This window comes from Andrographis paniculata, unplaced genomic scaffold (assembly GCF_009805555.1).
Source record: "Andrographis paniculata isolate CXL003 unplaced genomic scaffold, ASM980555v1 Contig62END, whole genome shotgun sequence".
In the NCBI taxonomy this organism is placed as follows: domain Eukaryota; kingdom Viridiplantae; phylum Streptophyta; class Magnoliopsida; order Lamiales; family Acanthaceae; genus Andrographis; species Andrographis paniculata.
In genome coordinates, this window is record NW_026137598.1 from 4,908,651 (window position 1) to 4,932,543 (window position 23,893).

General features: G+C 30.8%; 3 protein-coding genes across 4 annotated transcripts; 1 reads left to right on the forward strand and 2 right to left on the reverse strand.

The window, feature by feature from the left end:
• Positions 1-1,770: 1,770 nt before the first annotated feature.
• On the reverse strand, positions 1,771-12,619 carry LOC127260879 (pre-mRNA-processing protein 40A-like). 2 transcript variants are annotated; one of them, XM_051288882.1, is made up of 29 exons: positions 11,878-12,619; positions 11,126-11,178; positions 9,958-10,014; positions 9,551-9,859; positions 9,123-9,458; positions 8,955-9,037; positions 8,626-8,695; positions 7,412-7,464; positions 7,236-7,293; positions 6,793-7,145; positions 6,639-6,711; positions 6,449-6,532; positions 6,259-6,327; positions 6,107-6,184; positions 5,909-5,995; positions 5,757-5,791; positions 5,559-5,664; positions 4,329-4,409; positions 4,150-4,242; positions 4,012-4,065; positions 3,795-3,911; positions 3,613-3,711; positions 3,472-3,519; positions 3,309-3,401; positions 3,051-3,158; positions 2,722-2,774; positions 2,530-2,632; positions 2,157-2,453; positions 1,771-2,076 (listed from the first exon to the last, which is right to left on the reverse strand). In XM_051288882.1, exons 2-29 carry the CDS (start codon positions 11,156-11,158, stop codon positions 1,954-1,956), a joined length of 3,153 nt encoding a protein of 1,050 aa, XP_051144839.1. In that variant the 5' UTR covers positions 11,159-11,178; positions 11,878-12,619; the 3' UTR covers positions 1,771-1,953. The 2 variants fall into 2 exon arrangements, with proteins under 2 accessions (XP_051144839.1, XP_051144838.1); XM_051288881.1 differs by having other exon boundaries at positions 6,416-6,532.
• A 5,332-nt stretch (positions 12,620-17,951) lies between these two features.
• On the reverse strand, positions 17,952-18,437 carry LOC127260425 (basic form of pathogenesis-related protein 1-like). The gene has a single exon (XM_051288159.1). It carries the CDS (start codon positions 18,435-18,437, stop codon positions 17,952-17,954), a length of 486 nt encoding a protein of 161 aa, XP_051144116.1.
• A 4,409-nt stretch (positions 18,438-22,846) lies between these two features.
• Positions 22,847-23,352, forward strand: LOC127261190 (pathogenesis-related protein 1B-like). The gene has a single exon (XM_051289426.1). It carries the CDS (start codon positions 22,852-22,854, stop codon positions 23,350-23,352), a length of 501 nt encoding a protein of 166 aa, XP_051145383.1. The 5' UTR covers positions 22,847-22,851.
• The last annotated feature ends 541 nt before the right edge of the window (positions 23,353-23,893 follow it).

Sequence of the window (23,893 nt, forward strand, 5' to 3'; positions counted from 1 at the left end):
TAGGTTTTTAGTCTAAAATTATTATTATTAATTTTTTCTTCTTTCCATGGATTATTTCTATCAATTATTATCATTGATTTGTGGTCTGGAATTGGAAGCTTCTTAATTAATTATCACTGTATTTACATATATATTGTTGGTCAGTTATGAATTTATATTCACTTTAGTCCTTCCCACTTTTGTCTTAAACCATTTTCGACCTCTCTAATTTTAGTAATATTTCTAACAATCCTTACAATTAGATCTAAATTTTGTTGAAATAAATAGTATTATTCCAATTTTACAAACATATTATTCTTTGCTTCAGAAGCTAAATCTTAAAAAAAAAAAAAAAAAAAATGTACAAAAGTTGGACTAAGATAAAAATAATTATTGAAGATGTTTCACCGTACGTATACAAAAATGCTACTCCCTCCGATCCAGATACCGTGTATGCTACACTGTAAACAGGAGGGGTGTAATTAGTAGATAATTAAGAATATACTAGTGAAAATAATTATCCTATAATATAAATAATTATAAATTAAGATTAAGATAACTAATTAGTTTAATTAAAATTAAAAAAAAATAAAATTAAAAAATTGAAAATGAAATTAAAATGTGTAATCATTTTTTTTAAAAAAAAGTGACATGGTATATAGGACGGACAAAAACGACAACGTGGACATGATATCTGGAATAATATTTACTCTAATTTAAAATATTCGTTAATTTCCATCCACCCTACATTTGTGTCCTTTGGTTGTAGTTTTGAAAGTTAGAATTTTAGTTTTAAATAATAAAATTTTAAAATTTAAATAATTATATAATATAATATAAACAAATATTAACATAATATTTTAAATATAAAATTATCTTTTTTATACAAAAAATGTAAACAAATATTTAATTTAATTTTAATTTTAATTTTTTTTTTTACATAGTAAAAATCAGATTCGAAAACCTACAAATCACAAACTATAAATATTTTCACCTATCTTTGATATCTCCTTCCAACTAAAATGTCCTTTAGATAAATTGTTTATCTAAAAAAAAGAAAAAGATAATTTTTATTGTTGAGTTAAAATTTGCGACAAAATTACTGTGTGAAATTACAAAATTCAGCTAACAATACATATTATAAAAATAAACATAAAATGTATTATATTAACATAACACAATTGCATTACATAAACAGAATATACACAACATATTCAAGAACCAAAAATACAAGACATAATCCCGCATAATTTATGCTACAATTAATTTCAGGGCAAAGAATATATTCGTACAACTTACATGCTTTTATTTAATACAATACATACTATTTTAAATAACAATATTTATTGTTTGTTTAATATGGTTATGATTTGTCCCGTCAACACCATAACCATTGAAAAGTATACCGTGAACAAAATACTTAATACTCAAACTCGAACCAAACTTATGCTTCCTAGCTATTTTTGGCGACCTCTACCAAGTTTTCTAACTATAATACAAAAGCTCCGTTATCTCATTGCAATGGGCGTAGTAATTTCAAGAATTGTCGCAACAAATCAGCCTAGAAATCACTAAATATGTAAATAAGCTCGCGCATACAATCATAGTGTCAGAAATCATTCCGATTTTTTTTACCAAAACTCGAGCAAGTCCCATCATAATTGAGTCTAATTCAGAAGTATTATTTTGACACAAACTCAACCTACTCGCCAAAGTTTACCATATCTTCACTTAAGCCAATCATTGACGACCCTACCATAGATTAAATAAATATGCATGATTGAGCGAAAATAGTGCGCCGATGGCAAGATTTATGGTATTTATCCTGACTGAAAAATGTCCCCTTTTAAGTTTCTTGAGATTATGAGCGATCAAGTTTAGAAAATAAATAAAAAAAAAAGATATTTCCCGGGGTAATAATTCAGAGTCGAAAGGAAGTGAATCTGACCGTCATCGACTTTTTACAAAATGCCGCTAGCGAACCTCTCCATCCTCATTCTCATTGGCATTGTGGCGCTCCTCATGATCATGGTAGTAATAACTCTTCCTGTGCCTCTTGCTTTGTCCTTCAAAATCAGCGTCTCCGGACCACCATGTCTGTTGCAACAAGAAACATGAATTTGATTAATTACATGATTTTCGACATTTGAGTGGAGGTCGACGAGGAGGGAATGTACCTGCTTAGGCCTTTTAGATTCTGTAGCCTGCCTCCGATATCTAGAAAAGGAATGGTCTTTCTCATCGTCATCGAAGCTTGAATCATCGTAAGAAGTCAACGGACGTTTTTTGAATTTCTTGCTCCGGTCCCTCGACCTTTTGCTTCCTTCCATACTATGTGGCTCGGATTCTGATCCGTTGCTGTCTGTTTCGTCTATCTTGTGTCTGTTTTTATTTTTCCTCCTTCCATATCCTCGTCTACGGTCCTTATCCTTTTCCCTCCTCTCCTTATCCTTGCGCTCCTTTTCCTTCTTAGCCTGAATTCATTTATGATCAGTGTATGTATGCGGCAAATTACGAACTATACAGCCCAGATGCGGATAAGCAACATACCTTCTCCTCTTTTCGTTTGCGCTCTTTTTCTTTAGCCTTCTCTTTAAGATCGAGAATAACTGTGTCGAATATTTCTTTAAAAAAGCTATCTTCGCCAATAAACCTGTACAAACCAATAGTACATTTTGAGAAGGAACGAAAAATTGAGGGGCAGGATTTGGTGATTATATGGTAAAGATAAGAACTCTTTACCTTTCTTCAACAAGTGGTTTGCAGTCCTCCCATTTAGATGAAGATGTTACTTCCTGTTAAATAGCGAAAGTTGAACAGAGTTATAAAATGAAAGGTAATACAAAATTCCGGTCACAAGAAATATTCATTTTGAGCTTAGCTCCAGTATTATAACCCATTTTGGAATCAAATGAAAAAATAACAAAACAGTGCCAAAACAGATATTTTTTATTAAGGAAAAAGATTAACAAACTAAAATTGAAATGAAATTTTCTTGTAGGACCAAAGGTGCAAATTTTTCCACATAATTAAAGGATTGTGAAATGAAAGACACTGTTTACTCTACGTACCTTCGAATTAAACAGGAACTCATAGACGTCTTCAGTCAGACGCTTGCGCTTCTTAGATTCTTTTTCCTCTCTCTCCTTGACGATGATCATCAACTCGTCAAATATAAACTGTGAAGTGGCATACAATTTAAAATCCGGTCTTTCAATAATCACTGCTTATAGCATTTTTTTATAATGAATGCTTGTTTAAAAAAGTATATGATCTGCAGTGTTATCATAAATGGGAAAGACTACTGTGGTTCACACTGTGGTTCACACCTTTAAGTTGACATCTGAAACTGATTTTGAGTCGATCTCTCTGGCTAGCGCACCCTTGAAGTCTTCAAATGCCCACATACTCGACAAAGATATCTAAAACACCACAAATTTGTAAAATTGACTGTAAATAAGTCGGAAAAAAACCCAAACAGGCAGCAGATACCTTTTCAATCTTCATGGCTTCTTCTACTTTCTCCTTATCATCAAAATACTGCAAGACAATTATTAGAAGAAAAAATTGATCATTTGAAAGACTAAACATATCGTTCGAGAAAACAAGAAAATGTGACCTATTGTAGACTACCTTTTTCTCAAGATCGTCTATGACATCATCAAAAAGGTCTTTTGCAGTGGACCCTGAGGTGTTGGAAGATACAGCCAGATATGGTGGTTCATCTTTAACCTAAAACCATGTCAATGATTGAGTTCATAATGAAAATAAGAAGATACTATCCAATTTAAACTCATAAGAAAAAGCAATGGGACCTTCATGCAATAGTCTCGCCAATGTGAGTTTGCAGAGAGAATCCCACTGGCAACATGTTCCTCCATCAATTTCCGAAATTCATCCCGATTTTTACGCTCTGTTTTTCTCTGTTCCTCCTGTTCCAACAGTTTATGTTTTTAGTTTAGATACGTCATCGGCACAGTGATAGTGGACGCACATTACAAAGTTGTACACAAACACATTCAGAGTAATCACCATTCGCAATTTTCTCTGTTCCTCTTCTTCCAGCTCTAGATCTCGAACGTATTCCTAAAAAATGAAGGCTTGACACTGGTAAATCACATATCTGCTGACAGATGATTTCAAAACTCCACAGAAGTGAATATTTGTTACTTGGAAAATTTCTAGGCGTTCTATTTTCTCAAGGCGTGCGCATCTCTCATCAGCTTCCAAGCGGTGTTGAACTTTTCGCCATTGGCTACTAGCCTGAGGATATATGTTAATAAACAAAATGGATTGCTACTGTTTGTGGTAAAAGATTATTCAAAGAAATACAAAACAAAGAGTAATACCTTAATGAAATCACAAGATTTTAAAAATTCCAAATATTCTACTCTGTGACGCTTGTGTTCCTCCATGGCCTTTGCTCGTTCCTAACAAAGATAAGCAGCATATCAAGCCAAGAATGAACAATAAGTATATTCACTAAATTACAGGTTCCAAAGAGTTGCATCAAGTTGATTAAAGCTCTGTTATATGTTAGCCCAAAGAAAAAGAAAAAACTACAAAGTAATGCTTGATGAAATTCAGTAATTGACATTGACATGCTCAAAGAATGCAGCAAACTGGTCCATTATTAAACTATTGAATAGTAACACTTCCAATGTTGGTATACATAAAATAAAATAAACTAAAAGTTGAATACTTCTTGGACATATTGTATAGGCCCATATTGTATTTAGATTAGTCCATCGTGTAGGCGCATTTAGACATTTGTTTGTCTATAGTGTAGGGTTTACGGATGAAACAATCATTAGAAGTTTCTTGTGTCAACTCTTCATTTCTAGGGTTTACGCATTTAGTTAATCCACAGATGTTACCTTCTTCGAGTCAACTCTTTATTTCTCTTCTTCGCCTACGACACCATCTGTCATTCATGTGCTACTAATTCCTTTCTCTTCCTCTCTTCTTCCGCATCACCTATTCAAGTTTATAGTCATCGTCCTCAACCTCTAGTGTCTCATTCCGACGTTCCTACTGATCATGTTACTACAGTCCCTTCAGACAGTCCTGACTTATGAGCCTTGCCATCGTCCTCTCCTCCTGCTGCAGCTCTATTCCTGCCTCATTTCATTCGTGCACCATTATGCCGAGGTACTCAATCTTCTCACAACCCACATCCTATTTACAATTTCTTTAGTTTTCATCACCCAACTCCCACTTATTACACTTCTGCTTCAACACTTATCTTCTATTTCACTTCCTAAATCACTTCGTGAGGCTGTTTGCTTTGCATATTGCATCTAATCCTGTGTTTTATGAGAGGACTAAGCATATAAAGATTGATGCCACTTTAACCATACATGTTACAGGGAATGGTCAACTTGTGGATATTATTGCAAAATATCTTAGAGGTCATCAAACCGTTTAGTTATTTGTTTGTATATAGTAGGGTTTACGGATGAAGCAGTTATTGGAAATTTTCTCGTTTCAACTTCACATGTGGAGCCAATGAAGGATACTGTAGTAAAAGAACCATCTGACAATCCTTTTTCAAGTAAAAACATTAACAAAAGCACTACCTTTCTCACAAGCTCTTCCATGTAGTCTTCAAAGAGGTCCTCTCGATCTCTAGCTCGTTCAACAGCTAGAAAACGAGTGTCCTTTTCAAACATTGCTACGGCTTTGCTGCAATCAAACAAATGGAATTAACTGCATCCAAATAATAATAATAATGTGTTTCAATTATAGCGATGTGAAGAGTGGAGACGGAAACTAACCTCCATCTAGTTGATGGTGTCAAATCTTTAGATTCCTGGGAGCAAGCATCATAGAGCCATAGATTTCAATAAACAAACCATAAAAGTTTTACATGCTTCCTAGATATGATTAGATATGCTTTGACATAGAATCGTAACAAAATTCCACTTACTTGTAACATATTCTTAAAATCTTCCCTTGCCTTTCTCTGTCTCGCACGCTTCTCTTCAGCTTCTCGTTTCTTTTTCTGCCCCAAAAACTAAGCAGCGGAAAACAAGCAGTATTTGCACGTGAACTTTCAAAATAATTACTTGACAATGTGGAGCATAATATAAAAGTCTGCCGAACTTTTAGTGGCTAAAGAGCGTACCTCGTTGAAAGCCTGCTTTCTCTCCCCAAGTGTTCTCAGTGCACCATATCTTCGGTCATTTATTATCAATCTCATGGCCTATTTAATACCCTTACTTAGAAAAAGAGGTTTTCTCATAAAAAATTAGATATGGTACAAAATAAGCAACAGACCTGGTCCCAATTCCAGTCAGATCCAACATTTACCGATTCCAGAAGGGCCTTGAACGCTTTTTTCGCTTCCTAAAGCGAATCGATACAAGTAGAAGTGAGGGTGATAAGCGATACTCGAAAACTAATCACATAGAGAAATGTGGCCAACAAGCTATACCTCTTTAGTCTCATAAACTGGTCCATGACCTACCTTTTTCCCTTCGGCAGAACTGATGCCGCCTTCTGGTGTGCGGATGTCTCCATATCCTGGATTTCCCACACTTTTAGTGGTTTCCTGCAGAAAGAATGAATTAAAAGTTTTTGTTGTGAAGGGTGATGCTTGACTGGCATAGGAGAAAAATAAATAAAATAAAACGAGTGTAGAAGAGGCATATATTCACCTCTGCACCTCCAGTAGAAGATTTTACAGCAGATCCGGCAGCAGCATCCTGAGGTGGTGTAGTGGAGGTTCTCCTGAAACAACAGTGAAAGCCATGAATACCACTAACCACGAGACTATTCAGAAGAATAGCAGTCAAAGGTAGCATGAGATACAGTGGTGGAGTCATGGCAGTGGTCACAGCAACAGGCACAGGTATGTCTGATACAGCCATTGATGAGGCAATTTCCACTGGAGTATGTTTCCCTGTGTTGTCTGATTTTTTCTCAGCAGGTTCCTCTTGCATGCTTGATGACCCAGGCACCACCACAGTTTCCAGATTAGCAGCAGATGATGCTAAATGTGGGCTTGGTGCCATTTCTTGAGTCACCAAGGAAGGTAAATTACTTGCATTGGGAGTCAATGACTCTGCTCCAGAAACAGATACAGCAGGGGTAAAACAAGAAGTTACATCCTTCATGGTCGATGCTCCCTCATATGAAAGCACACTTGCTCGCTCACGAGCCAACTGTACAATTAGTTACATGCATTTGCACATGAACAGTCAGGAAACAGGGTTGAAACAGAATTATATTTTTGTCATTAAGACAACATGTACCTTGACTTCTTCTGGCAAAACCCATTTTGATGTGTTTGTGACCTTATTATAATAAAATCTGCCAATATAAAAAATTGTCAGTATAATATAACAACTACCAAGATAAAAAGGCATCTCATCTTTCATTGCAACAACATAACAAACTTTTGAACTCAGGAGAACAGTTATATGTACACCTTATCCCGTCACGTGTAGTGACTTCTCTCCAGTCTGTGGTTGCATCAGCCCTCTGTAGTCATAAAAGCTGAATTAGCTACACATGCAAGAAGAGAGAGGGAAAAAAAAGCAAGAGATGAACTTTTTGAAATATGCAGTTGCAATGATGATTCAGTGGATGAATCTATCTCCCATTTTACATATAAACCCATATAGTACAAATAAATTAACAATTATAAGAGGTATATATATTGGTACCATAGAACGTTGAAGTTCTCAAGCTGCATAATAAACCACCTATTCATGATCATCTAGTGAATTGGAAGTAACAGCAATTAAATCATTATGTGTCCAAGAAGGGGTTCATTAAGAAGAATTTGATGATGTGAAACCCAAAGAATGACAATGTTGAATGCATGCATCTAATAAGCTTAACCAAACAGTAACATAATTATACAATTCAACAATAGTACACATTTCAGGATAATCCAATGGTGAACAACAGTCTAAACAATAAAAACAGAAGCAAGACGAATTAAGATTATGGTGTGCATTCAAAATATCAAGATGTAAAATGGAAAAATTGAACTTAATTTTCAATCACAAGGGATAGGCTTTCTGTTCCTTACATAATAGAATTCATTGAGTCATTAGATACTGCCACAATGTGTGCATACACACACGGATAGGCTTTCTGTTCCTTACATAATAGAATTCATTGAGTCATTAGATACTGCCACAATGTGTGCATACACACACCGACAATGATTTACACACACCGACAATGATTACACGAGATAAAGAGAAATGTCAAAGATACACAACTGCATTATCTCAACATCTTTCTTTGGACAATTTCTAACAAAAATATCTGTAAATAATTCTGGAAACTATGCTCATAAGGTGGAGCTAGTGAGTTGTAAATTACTAATCAATATATTAAGCATGAAACTCCAACTTCAAGATGACATAGCGGTTACTCACTCAGAACTAAATGGGATCAGCATGCTTCATTTGAATATTAATATTCAAATATACCACTGTGTCATATAATTTGAGCCCATTGTGAATTAATTAACTTGAAAAGCAGAGATCAGGTTAACAAGTAAAAAGGCCTTGATTGATGTTAGCTGAAGACAGGAAAGATGATGTTCTAAAGTGAATATTTAATAATTGTTCTATCTCGACATGAAAGGTATGCTATGTATATAGTATTCATCTTACTGCGACTCACCTCGATTGGTGTCATCAATTCTAGAGGCTTCTCCCAAGAAGAAATCCCTGTCCTTTTGCTGTAATAATATCTGCATTTCAAAGTTAGTGTTAAGACATCATCCGCTGGAATAGCAAAAAAAAAAAGAGTAAGAAACCAACAGTCAACTGCCAACAAGTTTGTAATTTTCCCAAATATAATTGGTTGTAACATAGCCAACCCAATATTCTCAAGTAAAACTTATAAAATGCCATGGTACTAAATGCTGCTTTTACAGACACAACATATGTCATAAAAATAGAAAAAAACTTCCACAAAATTGAAACATTTCACAATTAACAACCACATACTTATTGCCTTCCCGAGAAGTGTGCTCTATCCATTCTGATCGTCTGGTTTTTGCTGCATCAGGTTTTACACTCTTCTCTTTTAACTGAAAAGGAGATCTCCAGAATTTTATTTTGGCTTTAAATGAGATGATATGACAGAACAAAACAATATATTGCCACTAAACTCACCACACCACTACTTTGTTCCTCAGTTTGCACCGGTGTGCCAGAATGAACATTTTGATTCCCACTTGGAATCCAATGTTGCGGCCCAGGATTTTGCTCCCCATGTGGCTTCAAAGGGGTAACAGGCTTTGCAGTTGAGGCCATAGTTGAGAACCATGAAGGTCCAGCAGCGTTTTGTTCTCCAAATGGCTGCGTAGGCAACACAGGTTGTATTTTCTGACTGGGATGGGGAATCCAAGGCTGACCTCCGGCAGAGAAATTGGGAGCATCGGTAAGGGGCATTGCTGGATGCTGAACAGCAGAGACAACATTCACTTGTTGCTGGCCACCAGATGACAACTGGGAAACAAGTAAATATGTTGAAATACATTAGTTTCACACCCTGACTACCTACATCATCATCATAAGGAATTAAGATGAAAAAGAATTACATTGTACGGCATATTAGGATTTATAGGACCACCAAAACTTGGCATGAAACTGCTGGAAATATGAGACTGTGCTGGTGCAGGAATCATGGGTCTATTGGGTGGAACATCTGTCTGTTGGGATGGTAATCCTTGGGCCAGTGCATGTCCTGCAAGACTGGATCTTGGAGGTGGTGGTGGAGGAGGCAGAGGTGTCCCTGCTGGGGCATACTGAGGGGGAGGAGGCCTTCCCATATTTACAGGTCCACCAGGCTGAAATTGCTGAGAATGTACCGGAAATGTCTGCGAAGGTGGTGGAATTGCAGGACGGTACTAAAACAAAAGAATGAATTATAAGTTTGCAGTGCAAAATCAAGTGAATAAACTTTCAACCACTTCGTCTGAAATGAATAATGAAATAAAGGACCTACTTGCATCGTCATAGATGGAATAGGATTTGGAGGACCTACATGACTAATCATATGAGGCTGAACCGGATTTCCAGGTATCCATGCAAACAGAGAGACAAAAAGTAATATCAAACAAAGCATAGATGCATAACACAGAAACAGAGCAAGATCTAGAAGACAGTGATCTTTCAATGTGTATCCTAGAAAGATGATGGCAGACTACAAACATAATGCCAATTCTAATTCTATTTTTGGTAGAGAAACAAACGAAAGGGTTCCAGAAATTATAAAGAGTGAAATGTATCTGGCATCATTCAGAAACAATGATTAATTCTTAATGCTTGGGAGGCACATACAACATTTTTTACAACTTTTATGAGTTGATGGACAAGCTTATAGGCCATAGAATTTAAGCAAAATTACAAATACTAAAATCAACAATCAAATACAAGGTAAGACCTTATCGCACCATTATCACCACTAATAAGCCAAGAATTTAATAATGCTTTCATTGATACTAATTACCTATTTAAGCCTCAATGTCATTATGCCATAATTAAGAAATAATAGGAGTCTTTAATAATTAGTAATTGGCCAACTGGGCTAAATGGACTAGGTCTGGCTGCAAGCCCAAAGACGGCCTGCAGTTGCCACATCTGGTATACATCCAGATGGGCTGCTAGGGCGTACATCTGGTTCTGCCAGGGGTGAATCCAGAGGTAAAAAATGGAATCGTACACAAACTATAATCTGATGTTTATAGAACTTGAAAATTGAAGAATTCGTAGATGCACATACTTCGGCTACACCCTTATTACCATCTTCAAGATTGGATAAAAATATAGGTTTACAAGAACAGAACAAGCATTTGATTGACAGGTTAAGCTCAACCAAAGAATAGTCACATTTGTAAACCACTCTATAGGACCGCCGATAGTATCGTAATTCTCACACCATATTTTTCAGAAAGTATATGCTCACTTGTTAAAGTGTGAACAGCCTTACCAACAAAAGCATTCTTAAACATGGATTGAGGATATTAACATCAGGCGAGCATGAGACAACCATTCAATTTGATTGTAGTAAGAGTTCATCCATATAATGTATTTACAAGTTAGCATGCAATAAAAAGCATAAAAGGAAAATAGACAGCTTCAAAAACCGCTAAAAAGGCATCTCAAATACATACCAGCATGCCTGTGGATTGGGGGTTATTGGCCATTTCATTCAAATGGATAATTTCTGAAACAACCACACAAAAACAATTAGAATATTAGTTCTCTCATCTGGAAGAGGTAACAATAATTGACATAGTTTCTTAGAATGAAAAAGAAAACACCAATTAATACAAAAAAGGCAGCTTTGTAAAAGAAAAACACGACACGTGCCACGGTAGGACTCAGAACAAGTCATTCAGCTCGCATACAACAAACAAGACCGTTAATTTAGTTGTACAGGTAAGCATAAATTTCGCACGTGACGAATACTCCAATACTTATAAGCAATATCTCTATGATCTAGAGAATATTTTAGACTAATGCCGACAACAAAACAATCTGAAATAATTATTCTGCTTTATCAAACAAGGATATCACCATAACAACATTAAGTGTCTTCCAATAAATGCCCACATGCTTATTAATTTCATCGAAAGTCCATACCCCTTTTCAGTGGCATAGAAAGAACATAACATGAACTTCAATTTCATCGAAACAATCTGAAATAATTATGCTGCTTTATCAAACAAGGATATCACCATAAGAACATCAAGTGTCTTCCAATAAATGCTCACATGCTTATCAATTTCATCGAAAGTCCTTAACTCTTTTCAGTGGCATAGAAAGAACATAACATGAACTTCAATTTATGAGATACCCCAAACTTGACTACAACAAAATAAAGAGCCACAGATAAATTTCTGTTAATCACAATGAAATCAACCTTTCTGAGATACAATCTTGATTCTTCTTTTCTGAAAAACAAAATCCTCGCTTCCACTCAAGTTGAATCGAAGAAACACCTGAGAAATAAACCTAAACAAAGACAAACTACAATTCTTGACAAAAAGGGATCTCTCCCTCTCAAACCTTCCACAATTTAACGAAATACAAACAATCCTCCCAATGATCGAAACGATTCAACCCCAATAGAAAAACAGACAAGTAGCCAAAAATTCAACTACAATCCATCGCAAAATCCCAACCCCAATTTCAACAATAAGTATAAATGAACCACCGCCAAAGCTTCTCTCTCCCGTTCCTTCTCTCTACTCCAAAAGACCGAAAGCTAAAAAAAGGGCAAACTTAGACTTGAGAATGTAACTGCAGGGCGGTGAATTCCAAGATAAAAAAATAAAAAAAATTACAAAGCGGTGGAAGTTAGAGACTGGCGGCGATTGAGATTGGTGATTACAGGAAGGAAGGAGAGACGGAGAGCAGTAAATAGAAAACAAGAGGCAGAGTTTGTGGGTGGGGAGGGTTTAGAGAGGCGTTGGAGAATTTATATACGCCGTGACAAAAACCGAGAAGTCCATCATCATCATATCATATAATCACAACAACAACAACAGCAGCAGCAACAATCGACAACGTTAAAGTTTCAACAATCACCGAACAAAGCGCATTGGTGCGGCAGATTTTGAGCCCGTCGTCTGCCCGCCTGCGTGCCCCTCTACACTCTTTTGTTCATCACCTCTTCTTAGTTTCCATTTAAACTCTTATATATATATTTAAAATATGCAAAAATAAAATTTATATAAAATTATATTACAAAATATATTTGACATAATTTTACCGTAATTAACACGTATTCATGCTAGTACTCTATTATAACAGCATATATTTTTCACACGTATAATTTATTTTAAAAAAATATTACTCAGCGCTATTCTATTCACTTAATAAATTTATATTATTTTTTATTATATAAATATTAAAAAATATTTTTATATTTGTATATTTTTATTTTTATTTTTTAATTTATACTGTATTTTGATATTATAATTAATATTTAAAAATCAACTTGCAAAATAAACCAATATAAATATTCTAAATGAACAAAGGTAGTATTAAAGTATACTTTTGTCATAAGAAATAGAATAAGCTTAAAATTTTGAATAAATGTTTTATAATACATATATACTTTCTATTATTTTTCGATTTTATAATATCAAATAAAAAGAATAATACTATAATTTTTCAAAAAAAATAAAAGATAAGCATATGAAACAAAAAATTAATAAATATCCCTTCTTCACAAATCAATTCATACATTTTCCTTTTTAATCTATTTCATCTTAATTGATGTTTTCTATTTTTAATAAATTATACTCATTTAAATTTATTTAATAAATATAAATCAATTTAATTAAAATATAATAACATAGACTCATTTAAAAATTTTATATTTTTTTATTTTTCCTAAAAAATTAAATATTTTAATATTTATTTTTTTATTTATTTCTATAAATTTAATTTATATGAATTATTTTTAATAAATATAAATTAAATTAAATTAAATTATTAATATTAAATAGTGTGATTTGAACTTGAAAAATAGTAATTGTAGTTTAAAATTAACTTAAAATAAACTATCAACTTAATTTTTTGTTGAAACAATAAAAAAAATGATTGAAATAAAAAAAACAAACAAGACACATAATTTATTCTTACAAAATATTATTAAATTACTCTTTTGTAAAATTAATAAAATAGAAAAGATATGTAAAGAAAATTAATACTAAAAATTTGTATAAATAAAAATTATTACTTAAAAATAAAAATTTATTAAAAAATTATAAAATAAAACACTTTGAAATATATTAATATATGTGTGGGATGGATGACTAAGAACATTTTATTACAGTTGTCTTTTTTATTACCTCTCTTGTTACTTTATGAATTTTTATTACATGTAATAATCTTAATTAATAAATATAGTTAATACACAAATATTAGTCTTTCAATAAAATTTTCAACATGTCCTCTAAAAAAAGGTAATAATATACTATACATTTTTTACTGTTATATCATTTACACAATTTTTCATATCTTACATAAAAAATATATATATATATCAAAACACAAAATAAACATTAATAGTCATTATACAAATACAACTCAAATTTATTTCAAAATATCACATTCAAAGTAATAATATACTACACATTTTTTATTGTTATATCATTTACACAATTTTTCATACCTTACATAAAAAAATATCAAAACACAAAATAAACACTAATAGTCATTATACAAATACAACTCAAATTTATTTCGAAATATCACATTCACCTACATATTTTTCAATTATACTTCACATATCATTCAAAATTATTCTCATTTTTATTTTTATTTTTTGTTATCATCTAAATTAATTATTGTTTCTTTTATTAGTAAACATGTACTACTTTGTCTACTTTATTTTTACCCTAAAAAAGAAAATCTTTTTATTTTTACCTACTTTTTTAAAACACGTGTCCGATCAAATGGACATACATTTTGACGAGGGATGGAGTAATTTTTTATATATCTAATTTCAACATTATATTTTTCTTATTTTCATATTAGTCTTTCTTCAACTAGTTTTTTTACTAAATTTGTTAAAAACAAAAATTGTTCGAACAGTGTATTAATTCAAGTTCATTTTAATCATTTAAGTTTCAAATGTCACTTTTAATATATCAAAATAATAGTAATAAGATGTCTTATTGAGAGTGGACACGAGAATTAGAGAATAATACTATTTAATTGAAAGTGGATATAAAATAGAAAGTAAAAAACTAAAATACCCTTACTTTTTGAATGCTTTTAAAAAGTAGATTAAAGTAATAAATTAGAGGTAGCTTGAAAAAGTATGAATAATTTTGTTATAGAGTGGAGACCACGATTACTAAATAAGGAAACAAGACAATTGTTTTGAGACGGATAAAAATGGACAAATAAGACAAGTCTATTGGGACGGAGTGAATATTATATAATCTTATTACAAATTATATAAATTAATAATTTTAAATTAAAATATAATAGTATTATATATATACTCTCCCGTCCTAGGAGATTAAAAAAATAATAATATTTTATTGGTTATAAAAGTGCGTAAAAAATTTGATATTTTTGCTCTTTGACATTTCTGTACAAAGTAATTGTATATGTAATGAATTATATATTTTTAGGGTGTGTTTGTTTGGGGGTTTGGATTTTGGATTGGGATTTGAATAGTAAAAATTTTGAATTTGAATAGCTGTATGATGTGATATAAATAGGTATTGATGTGATGTTTTGAATGTAAAATTGATTTTTAGTATAATATAAAAAATAAAAAATAGGTGTTTGATTTGATGTTTTTGGGGGGAAAAAATAGGATGAATAGTGGAAATCCAAATAAATCCCTCAAACAAACACACCCTTAATTTAAAGAAAAGTGGAGAATATTTTTAGTATAGGAGTATGATTAATATTACTAAACGAAAATGAGTATTTTTGAATGATACAGACGAAATATTAGAAAAGATACTTTAAATTAGAACGGAGAGAGTATTATTCATATATTACTAGATAATAAAAATATATAAAAATAAATAATACTTATGAATTTTATAAAATTTAAAAGATCATGGAGTGGAGGTGACGATGCTATCATATATGTTAGAGAATAATTTGATGTAGAGAATAATTTGAATGTTAACGTGTACATAACATCGTGGATAAAAGAAATAAGAAAGATAATGGAGCGGAAACTCTAACTATAACAAATGCTCTTATAATAATTATTTTATAACTATTTTTTTTTTATCTTTTTAATCTACATTTAAATTTAAATTATTATTTTTAACAACAATTTTAATATTATTACCTACCATTTAGTACTTTTATTAAATTATTGAGTATTAATTACTTAATTAATTTAAGGGTAAACTTTTTTTTTTTTAGGTTCCGTAACTGACCCCTTATCATTTTAGTCCTATAAGTGGAGCCTATCGCAAATTAATCCCATAAGTAAAAATTTTTAGTTGTTTTAATCCTCCGGCGCCGGAGAACTAAAACAACGAAAACTTCACTTATGAGACTAGTTTGCAACAGACTCTACTTATAGGACTAAAATGATAAAGGGATCACTTGCGGAACTAAAAAACAGTTTGGCCTTAATTTAATTATTCACATTTAGTCCCAATACTCTCTCAATATCACTTACACATTGTCTTTGCTAGTATATTTAATTATTTATTCACATTATTTCTTTAAAAATTTATTTTAAAAAATAATAAAAAAGAGAATTTTATTTTAAATTTTATATTAAGAATACTACATTAATAATTTGAGTAAACTGTTTTTTTTAGTCTCGTAACTGGACCCCTTTATCATTTTAGTCCCGTAAGTGGAGCCTATCGCAAACTAGTCTCATAAGTGAAAACTTTTCGCTGTTTTAGTCCTCCGGCGTCGGAGACGCCCGCGTGGCTCGCCGGAGGTGACGTGTCGGTAGGTCAGCGATACCTGGCGGACACGTGAATTTTTTATTTTTTTTTCTCATTTTTTTTAAATTTTTTAAAAACTTATTTTTAATTTATTTTATTTATTTTTTTAATTTTTTTATTTAGTCCAATTTTAAAAAAAAATTAAAAAATTTAAAAAAAATGAAAAAAAATAAATTCACATGTTCGCCAGGTGTCACTGACCTGATGGACACGTCACCTCCGGCGAGCCACGTGGACATCTCTGGCACCGGAGGACTAAAACAACGAAAATTTTTCACTTATAAAACTAATTTGCGATAAACTCCATTTACAAGACTAAAATGATAAAGAGGTCCTACACGCATAAAAAAAAACATGTTACCCTAATAATTTGTATCTTCCTCAGGTACATCAAAATCTGCTCTGATTTTTCTTTTTTTGGTAATCTAATCAAATATGCATTTATTTATTTGGGTTCACTTACCCTAATCTATTCTCGATGTATTTTGTCTCTCACCAATCATCTTTTATCACGTGTATTTGAATTATTTTATTAATTTTTTTGAAAATTCGCTAAAAAAAAAAAATGCATAATAAGTAAATTACAGATAAACCTAATACCTTACAAACTCGAACCGGATCGTTTGTCCCAAATATAATCCTGTCCCACTGTCTCATACACACATTATGTATATAAAAATATTACTTTATACATACACACGTGTGTGTATATATTTCCACTATGTATGTGGGGATAGGAGAATAGAGTTTATTTTTTGGGACAGGTGATCCATGGGATAGTTAATGAAATTAAAAATGAATTATTACAATTTCTAAATTTATGGATTTTTTTAATAATTTAAAACTAATTTAATACATTTTTTCAATTCTTATTTAAACTTATCATTAATATTAATTATATTTGTAATTAATAATTTTAATTTTCTTTATTAATTTTAACACAACTCAAGAGTGTCCATAAAAATGCTATTTTCACACGTTACAAACCTTATCTCTCTCTCCGTTGCTCTCTTGCAATCTCCAGTGAAATTCTCGATGAATTTTTGAATTTTTCGATGAAATTGACATATTAAAATTTAATTATATTAGTTATGTATTATAGGAGTATAATTTAGTATTTATTTATAAAATACAAAATTTTAGATTTGATACGGCGGGCGAGCGTGACGAATATAGTACCGAAGGACCATTTTAGCGAAAAAAAAATTTACTTACAAGACTATTTTCACAATGATCTACTTAAAATTCTAAAATGATAAAAGTTAGCCAAATATATATTGATATGATATTTTGAATGTAAAATTAAATTTTAGTATAATATATATATATATAAAACAGATGTTTGATTTGATATTTTATTAAGAAAAACAAATTATAATAGTAAAACCAGATATAAAATCTTACAAGTAAACACACCAATATATTTTTCTTATTTATAAAACATTATAATTTTAGGTTTAATAACATATAACCAACAATAATCATTCTTTATCGTACACAATTTTCTTTAATTTTCAATAAAGATTAAAGTAGAGCCGCGACTTCAAAAGGGACACTCCCCGATGAAATTGCCTGGGGGATCGTAGCTACACGTGATAAACGTCCAACCGTTGGCGCAGGTGACCTTGCCACATCCAACGCACGTGGTGGTGTTCCACACAATCTGCGTATAATGCAGATAAGACATGTCATTCTCGTTGATCCTTTTATCTGCGACCGCATCGAACAATTTTTTTTCATCGTACCACATGTCCACGGCGTCCTTGGCGCTCATGTCCCAAGATCCTGAGGCGAGATTCTCCCCGTAAGGCCCTTGAGAATGCTCGATGGCACAATCAGGGGCTCGTTTCTCCGAATACGCTTGGGCATATGCGGCGAGGGTCTCGTTCCAGATCATCGGCCCGACCCCGACTTCGGCCCGGATGGTGTTGTGGGCGTCGATGTAGTCCTTAGGGCTGCATTGGGCCGAGGCTACGGCGGCCGTCGCTAGACATGTAATAATAATTAGAATTACTTGTTGGGAATTCATTTTCCCTTTGTTTTGGTAATAAAATTTTTCTTGTTTTTTCTTTTTTGTTTTTGAAAAATTTCCCTTTTCTTTAAGTAAGGGAATTCTTAATTGAAAACTGATGGTGAAGAGTAAAAGATGTAAGTTTGGGTGACAAGGACCATTGATATTTTTATGTACTAAAATTTCCTTTTTTTGGAGTGATTGATTGTTTATAATGTTTGAATTTGATTATAAAGTCTGAGAATAATAAAAAATTTATATTGAAATAGCATTATATGCAATATGTTGAAATTTTTTTAAAAAATTATTATTATTATTATTATTATTATTATTATTATTATTTTATCTCTTTCACCTATATTATATTTATTTCAATATTATTATTATTTTTATTATCTATTATAATATATCACCTCAAATCTATTATTTTTAATATTTTATAGGATTCATAATATTTTTTTTATTTTTATATATTTTTATTATCTAATAATATATAAATTTTATTTATAATAATTCAAAGTATATATTTTATTATTTTAAAAATTAAAATTATTCAAATAAATCATCGTATATATTAATTGAAAACAACATTGAAAGAACCATAATATAACATAAATGTATAAATTAAATAGTATTGTTTTTGTTGCTCGAAATAAATTCAATATATTGTTAATACAATATAAATTATAAATTATTATTTTTATTGAAATTGAATAAGAAAAAAAAAAGTAAGAGTAAAAAAATAATTTTAAAATATGATAGATAGATCATGATAATTTGTTAATAAGTCTAAAATATATATATAAATGATTTCTGTTAAATTTAGAATTGTTAAAATTATTATTATTATTTATTATTTTGAATGTAATCAGTTTTTTTTTTTTTAAAAAAAAAATATAATATACCCATAAGATCTACGTACTTTGAAGAGATGTAATGAATTTCGTTATAAAAAAAATTTAAAAAATAAAAACACGTAATAGAAAAATTGATTGCAATCTCTAATACTTCCTCCTGGGGTAAGGTTGTCGTTTATTTTTTTTTCACATAATTTTTTTAATATTAGTATTATAATGGGTTGTAATAAAAAAAGCGAAAATACACCTATCAATATTATGTAATATAAAATTAATGAAATTTGTGTAATATAATGTAAATTTAAAAGATATTTATTATATTAAGTAGGTAGTACAATTAGTAAATTAGAAAATAGTAACAAAATAACAACCTCCAATTGTATTGATTTGAAATAAATATTGAATACTCGATCACGTCTTTTAATAATATTTTTTAATTATGATTTTTCAAAATTAATAATAAATTAATATAAAATATTTTTTACAAAAATAAAAAAGTAAAAAGAATTATATATTCAATTTTAAATAATAATATATTTCTTACTTTTCAAGTAATTCCTTATACTATATATAAAAAATCAATTATTTAGAAAACGAAACCAATATAATAAAAATGAAGCAAATAAATAAATAAATAAATAAAATTGTATACTAAATATATACTCCCTCCATATCATGAAATTAGTCCAATTTCTTTTAGGTACAAAATTTAAGAAATATTGTGTTAGGTAGTTAATTAGTTTGATTAATGGATGTAATAAAGTGTTAAATTAAATATTTTTTATTTGATAAAATGTTAAATTAAAAGTTAAAATATTTTTTATTTTAATTTTTAAATATTGAATTTTTTATTTACTGATATTATTTAAAAATAATAATAATGATTGTATTTATTGCAAATTAATACATGCATTTAGATAAAAAAAAATTAATAACTTAAATGTAATTTATACAATAAAAAATATAATAAAAAACATTATATAAACAATACATAAAATTTTTCGAATTTGATTGTTGTTAGAGATAGTTCGTTATGACATACCAAATTTAATACCACATCGCAGACGTACGGTACAAAATTTTTGGTATGATATTTTACCGTACCGTACAAATATTTTGGTATACTGAATTTGCGAATAAAAAATACTGAATTACGGAAATAACCACTACAAAAAAATAGTATATTTGTAACAGAATTCCGTTCCTAAAGTTTACGTAGCTAACGTAATTTCGTCTCTAATATCATTAGTAACATAAAAAGTTAATTTAGGAACGAAAAGATCTCGTTACAAAATTGATAATTTCTTGTAGTGAACATGCATACTCGTAAAAAAATATCGAAAAAAATTTCAAATCTTCGATACAATATGATTTTTTTTGTATGATAAAGATATACAATAAGATATTTTCAGTGTATATTAGAATATAATATTTTATGTCAAATACTGAAATTAAAAATAAGTTTATAATTTTGCTTTATAAATAAGTTCTAATTTTTATTTATTTTGAACAAAGAAAAAAAAAATCAATATTTTATAATTAATTTTTCAGCCATACATTTTCAAATCAAACATCAAATTATATTACATTAAAAATTAATTTTAAAATTCAATGAATATTTATTTATGTACTATTAAATATTTATTATTCAAAATTTTAGCCAAACTTCTAAATTAATAATCACAAATAATAAAACTAAAATATTAGTAAGTTAATAAAATATAATTAAGTTTTTTTAATTAGAAGTATTAGTTATTAATTATTACTAAAATAGGAAAGTTGACTAATTTTGTGGGACGACTAAAAAAAATGAACTAATTTTGTGGGACGGAGGGAGTATAAGACAATTCCTTGTTTGACGAAGACCTACACCCTGTGTGATTGTGAAGAACATTGGGACAAACAAAAACATCCACATACGCTTTATTTACCTCCGCAACTGTCGGAAGAAAGTTCGGGCAAACAATAATGAAAATATTTTACCGTGTTACACATTTATTATTTTTATACTTTTTTATATAATTTTTTATAATTTATATAAAAAAAAAATTCTTTCCGATAATCTCAGAAAAACAAACACATCCTTTCCCTTTGATTTCTAAATATCATTTAATTTTTAATAAAAATATATTTATATATATATATATAATCAGTTCATATTTATTAATTGCAATATTTCATAAATAACATACACGTTGGGATGAGATCCTCAGACCCATTCATTTCCCGTCCATCCTTATATGGGTTTAAACTTACATTAGTCTTCCCATGCACAACGATGTAGACAGTGGCGGATCTGTATGGGGCTAGAGAGCAATTGATCCATTCTCAGCTTCCAAAATATATGTATTTTTTAGTGTAAAAAATAATAAAATTATATATTTTTGTTTAGTAATTTGTTCTTCTAATTTTTTTATTTTATAATATAAAAAATTATAGAAATTTTATCTGTTTGTTGATTTACACTTTTAGCATTTTAAATTTTATTTTTTATAGTAAAAAATATTAAATTTTATGTAATTTTGTTGAAATTTTTTCTAAAATATTTAAGTTTTCCTAATTATTTTTTTGTCCGGATGTGCTATGAATTAAAAAAAAAAACCAACAACATTGAATTGATAAAATAATCGATATTTTTGCCCCCCGAACTTTTACTGTTGGTTTCGTCATTGGATGTAGGTGGTGGAAGTGGCGGCGGTAAAGGCCTTCCAGGTGGTGGAGATGGAGGAGGAAGTGGCGGTGGTAGATGTTCCGGTGCATGTCTCGAAGGTGGTGAAGATAATAGGGGAGATGGCCGCGATTGTAAGGTACATAACACATTTTCTAAAATTATGTTCATGCCAAAAATATATTACAAAAAGTTTAATAAAAAACTATATATGTAACATGTCAACATGTCCTAATGTATGTGGTTTATTTCCAAAGATAGACTACTAATTATTGTGCATATAATCTTTTAAGTGCAAGGGCTTGCTTAGTTTGTGTTTTAATTTGAATTTTGGCTTAAAAATATTTTAATATGATATTTGTAGAAATAAATAATACTTCATCCGTCTCAATTCAAAAGTACTACTTTTACTATTTTCGTATGTCACATTTTAAAGTATTTACTTTTTAGTTTAAAAGAAGTAATCATACACCAGTATCAAAATACTCTTTTAACTTTTACTTAAATTACAAATATACTATTGAAGATATAATTACTTTATAAAGTAATTAAATGGACAAAAATATAAAAAAATTCTTACACACTTTCATTGATTTTATTAATACCACATGATGAGTTGAATAGTAAATAAGTGAGCTTGAAATTCAAATTCATCCAAATTCTTGTTATATAGCTTGTGGAATTTATTGGGGTTGTGGAAAAACACCATATACAGACGAGATCAGTCAATTTAACCATCGAATCAATCACGGAATCACACCATAACAATTGCAGATGATCTTTTCCATCTACTAAGAACAATTAATTAATAAATAAAATGAATCCCTTCCATCTCTATATAAACCCTAATCTCCTCCACATTCCAAACTCACACATCAAATTAATTAATTAAATAGCAGAAATACAGATGATGATGATGAGCCGAGCTGCAGCAGCAGCAGTAATCCTAATAATCACCACCACGACCGGAGCGTGCGTCCACGCGCAGAACTCCCGGCAGGACTTTCTCGACGGCCACAACGCCGCCCGGTCGGAGGTTGGGGTCGGCCCCATGACATGGGACGACACCGTCGCCGCCTTCGCCGAGAACTACGTCGGCGGGAGGCTCGGCGACTGCCAACTTGTGCACAGCCAGCAGCAGTACGGCGAGAACCTCGCCGCCGGCGGCGGCGAGGGGTTCGACTTCACCGGGAAGGACGCTGTGGGACTGTGGGTGGACGAGAAGAAAAACTACGATCACGTGAGCAACACGTGCGCAGAGGGTCAGGTGTGCGGGCACTACACGCAGGTTGTGTGGAGGGACTCGGTCAGGCTCGGGTGTGCCCGGGCGCAGTGCGCCAACGGTCAGTGGTTCGTCTCCTGCAACTACGATCCTCCGGGCAACGTCCAAGGCCAAAGCCCCTACTGATAATTGATAGTATTTATAATATTAATTAATTACTCATAATTATATATATATATATATATTAATAATAATTATTATTAGTATTGAATAAAAAGGAGGTGAGATATGAGCATTTTGAATGCTTTAATTCGCTATCCTGAAGTGAATATTGTATTTGGATGTATCGGAGGATCGATCTATACCTGGAGCTATGAACTATATATATAGGTTGCAGTAATTTGAATTACATATCTAGTCTTGAATTAATATACTACCTCCACCTCTGTCCGGCTCGGCTCTAAGAGTTTTATTTAAAAAAAATTTATAAAAATACTTCAATTAATGTCTTATAATATTAATAGAATGATATTGGTAAAAAAACAAATTATATAAATATATGAATATTTTTTATGTTAAGTACTGACACAAAAGACAAATGTAATCCTTAAAGGAGGACGGAACGAGAATTTGATATAGATATAATAGTTTTTATAAAAATATCAAAAAGAAAAAATGTTATGTTCACATAAAATAATATCACATATATGAATACGGGATGAGATCC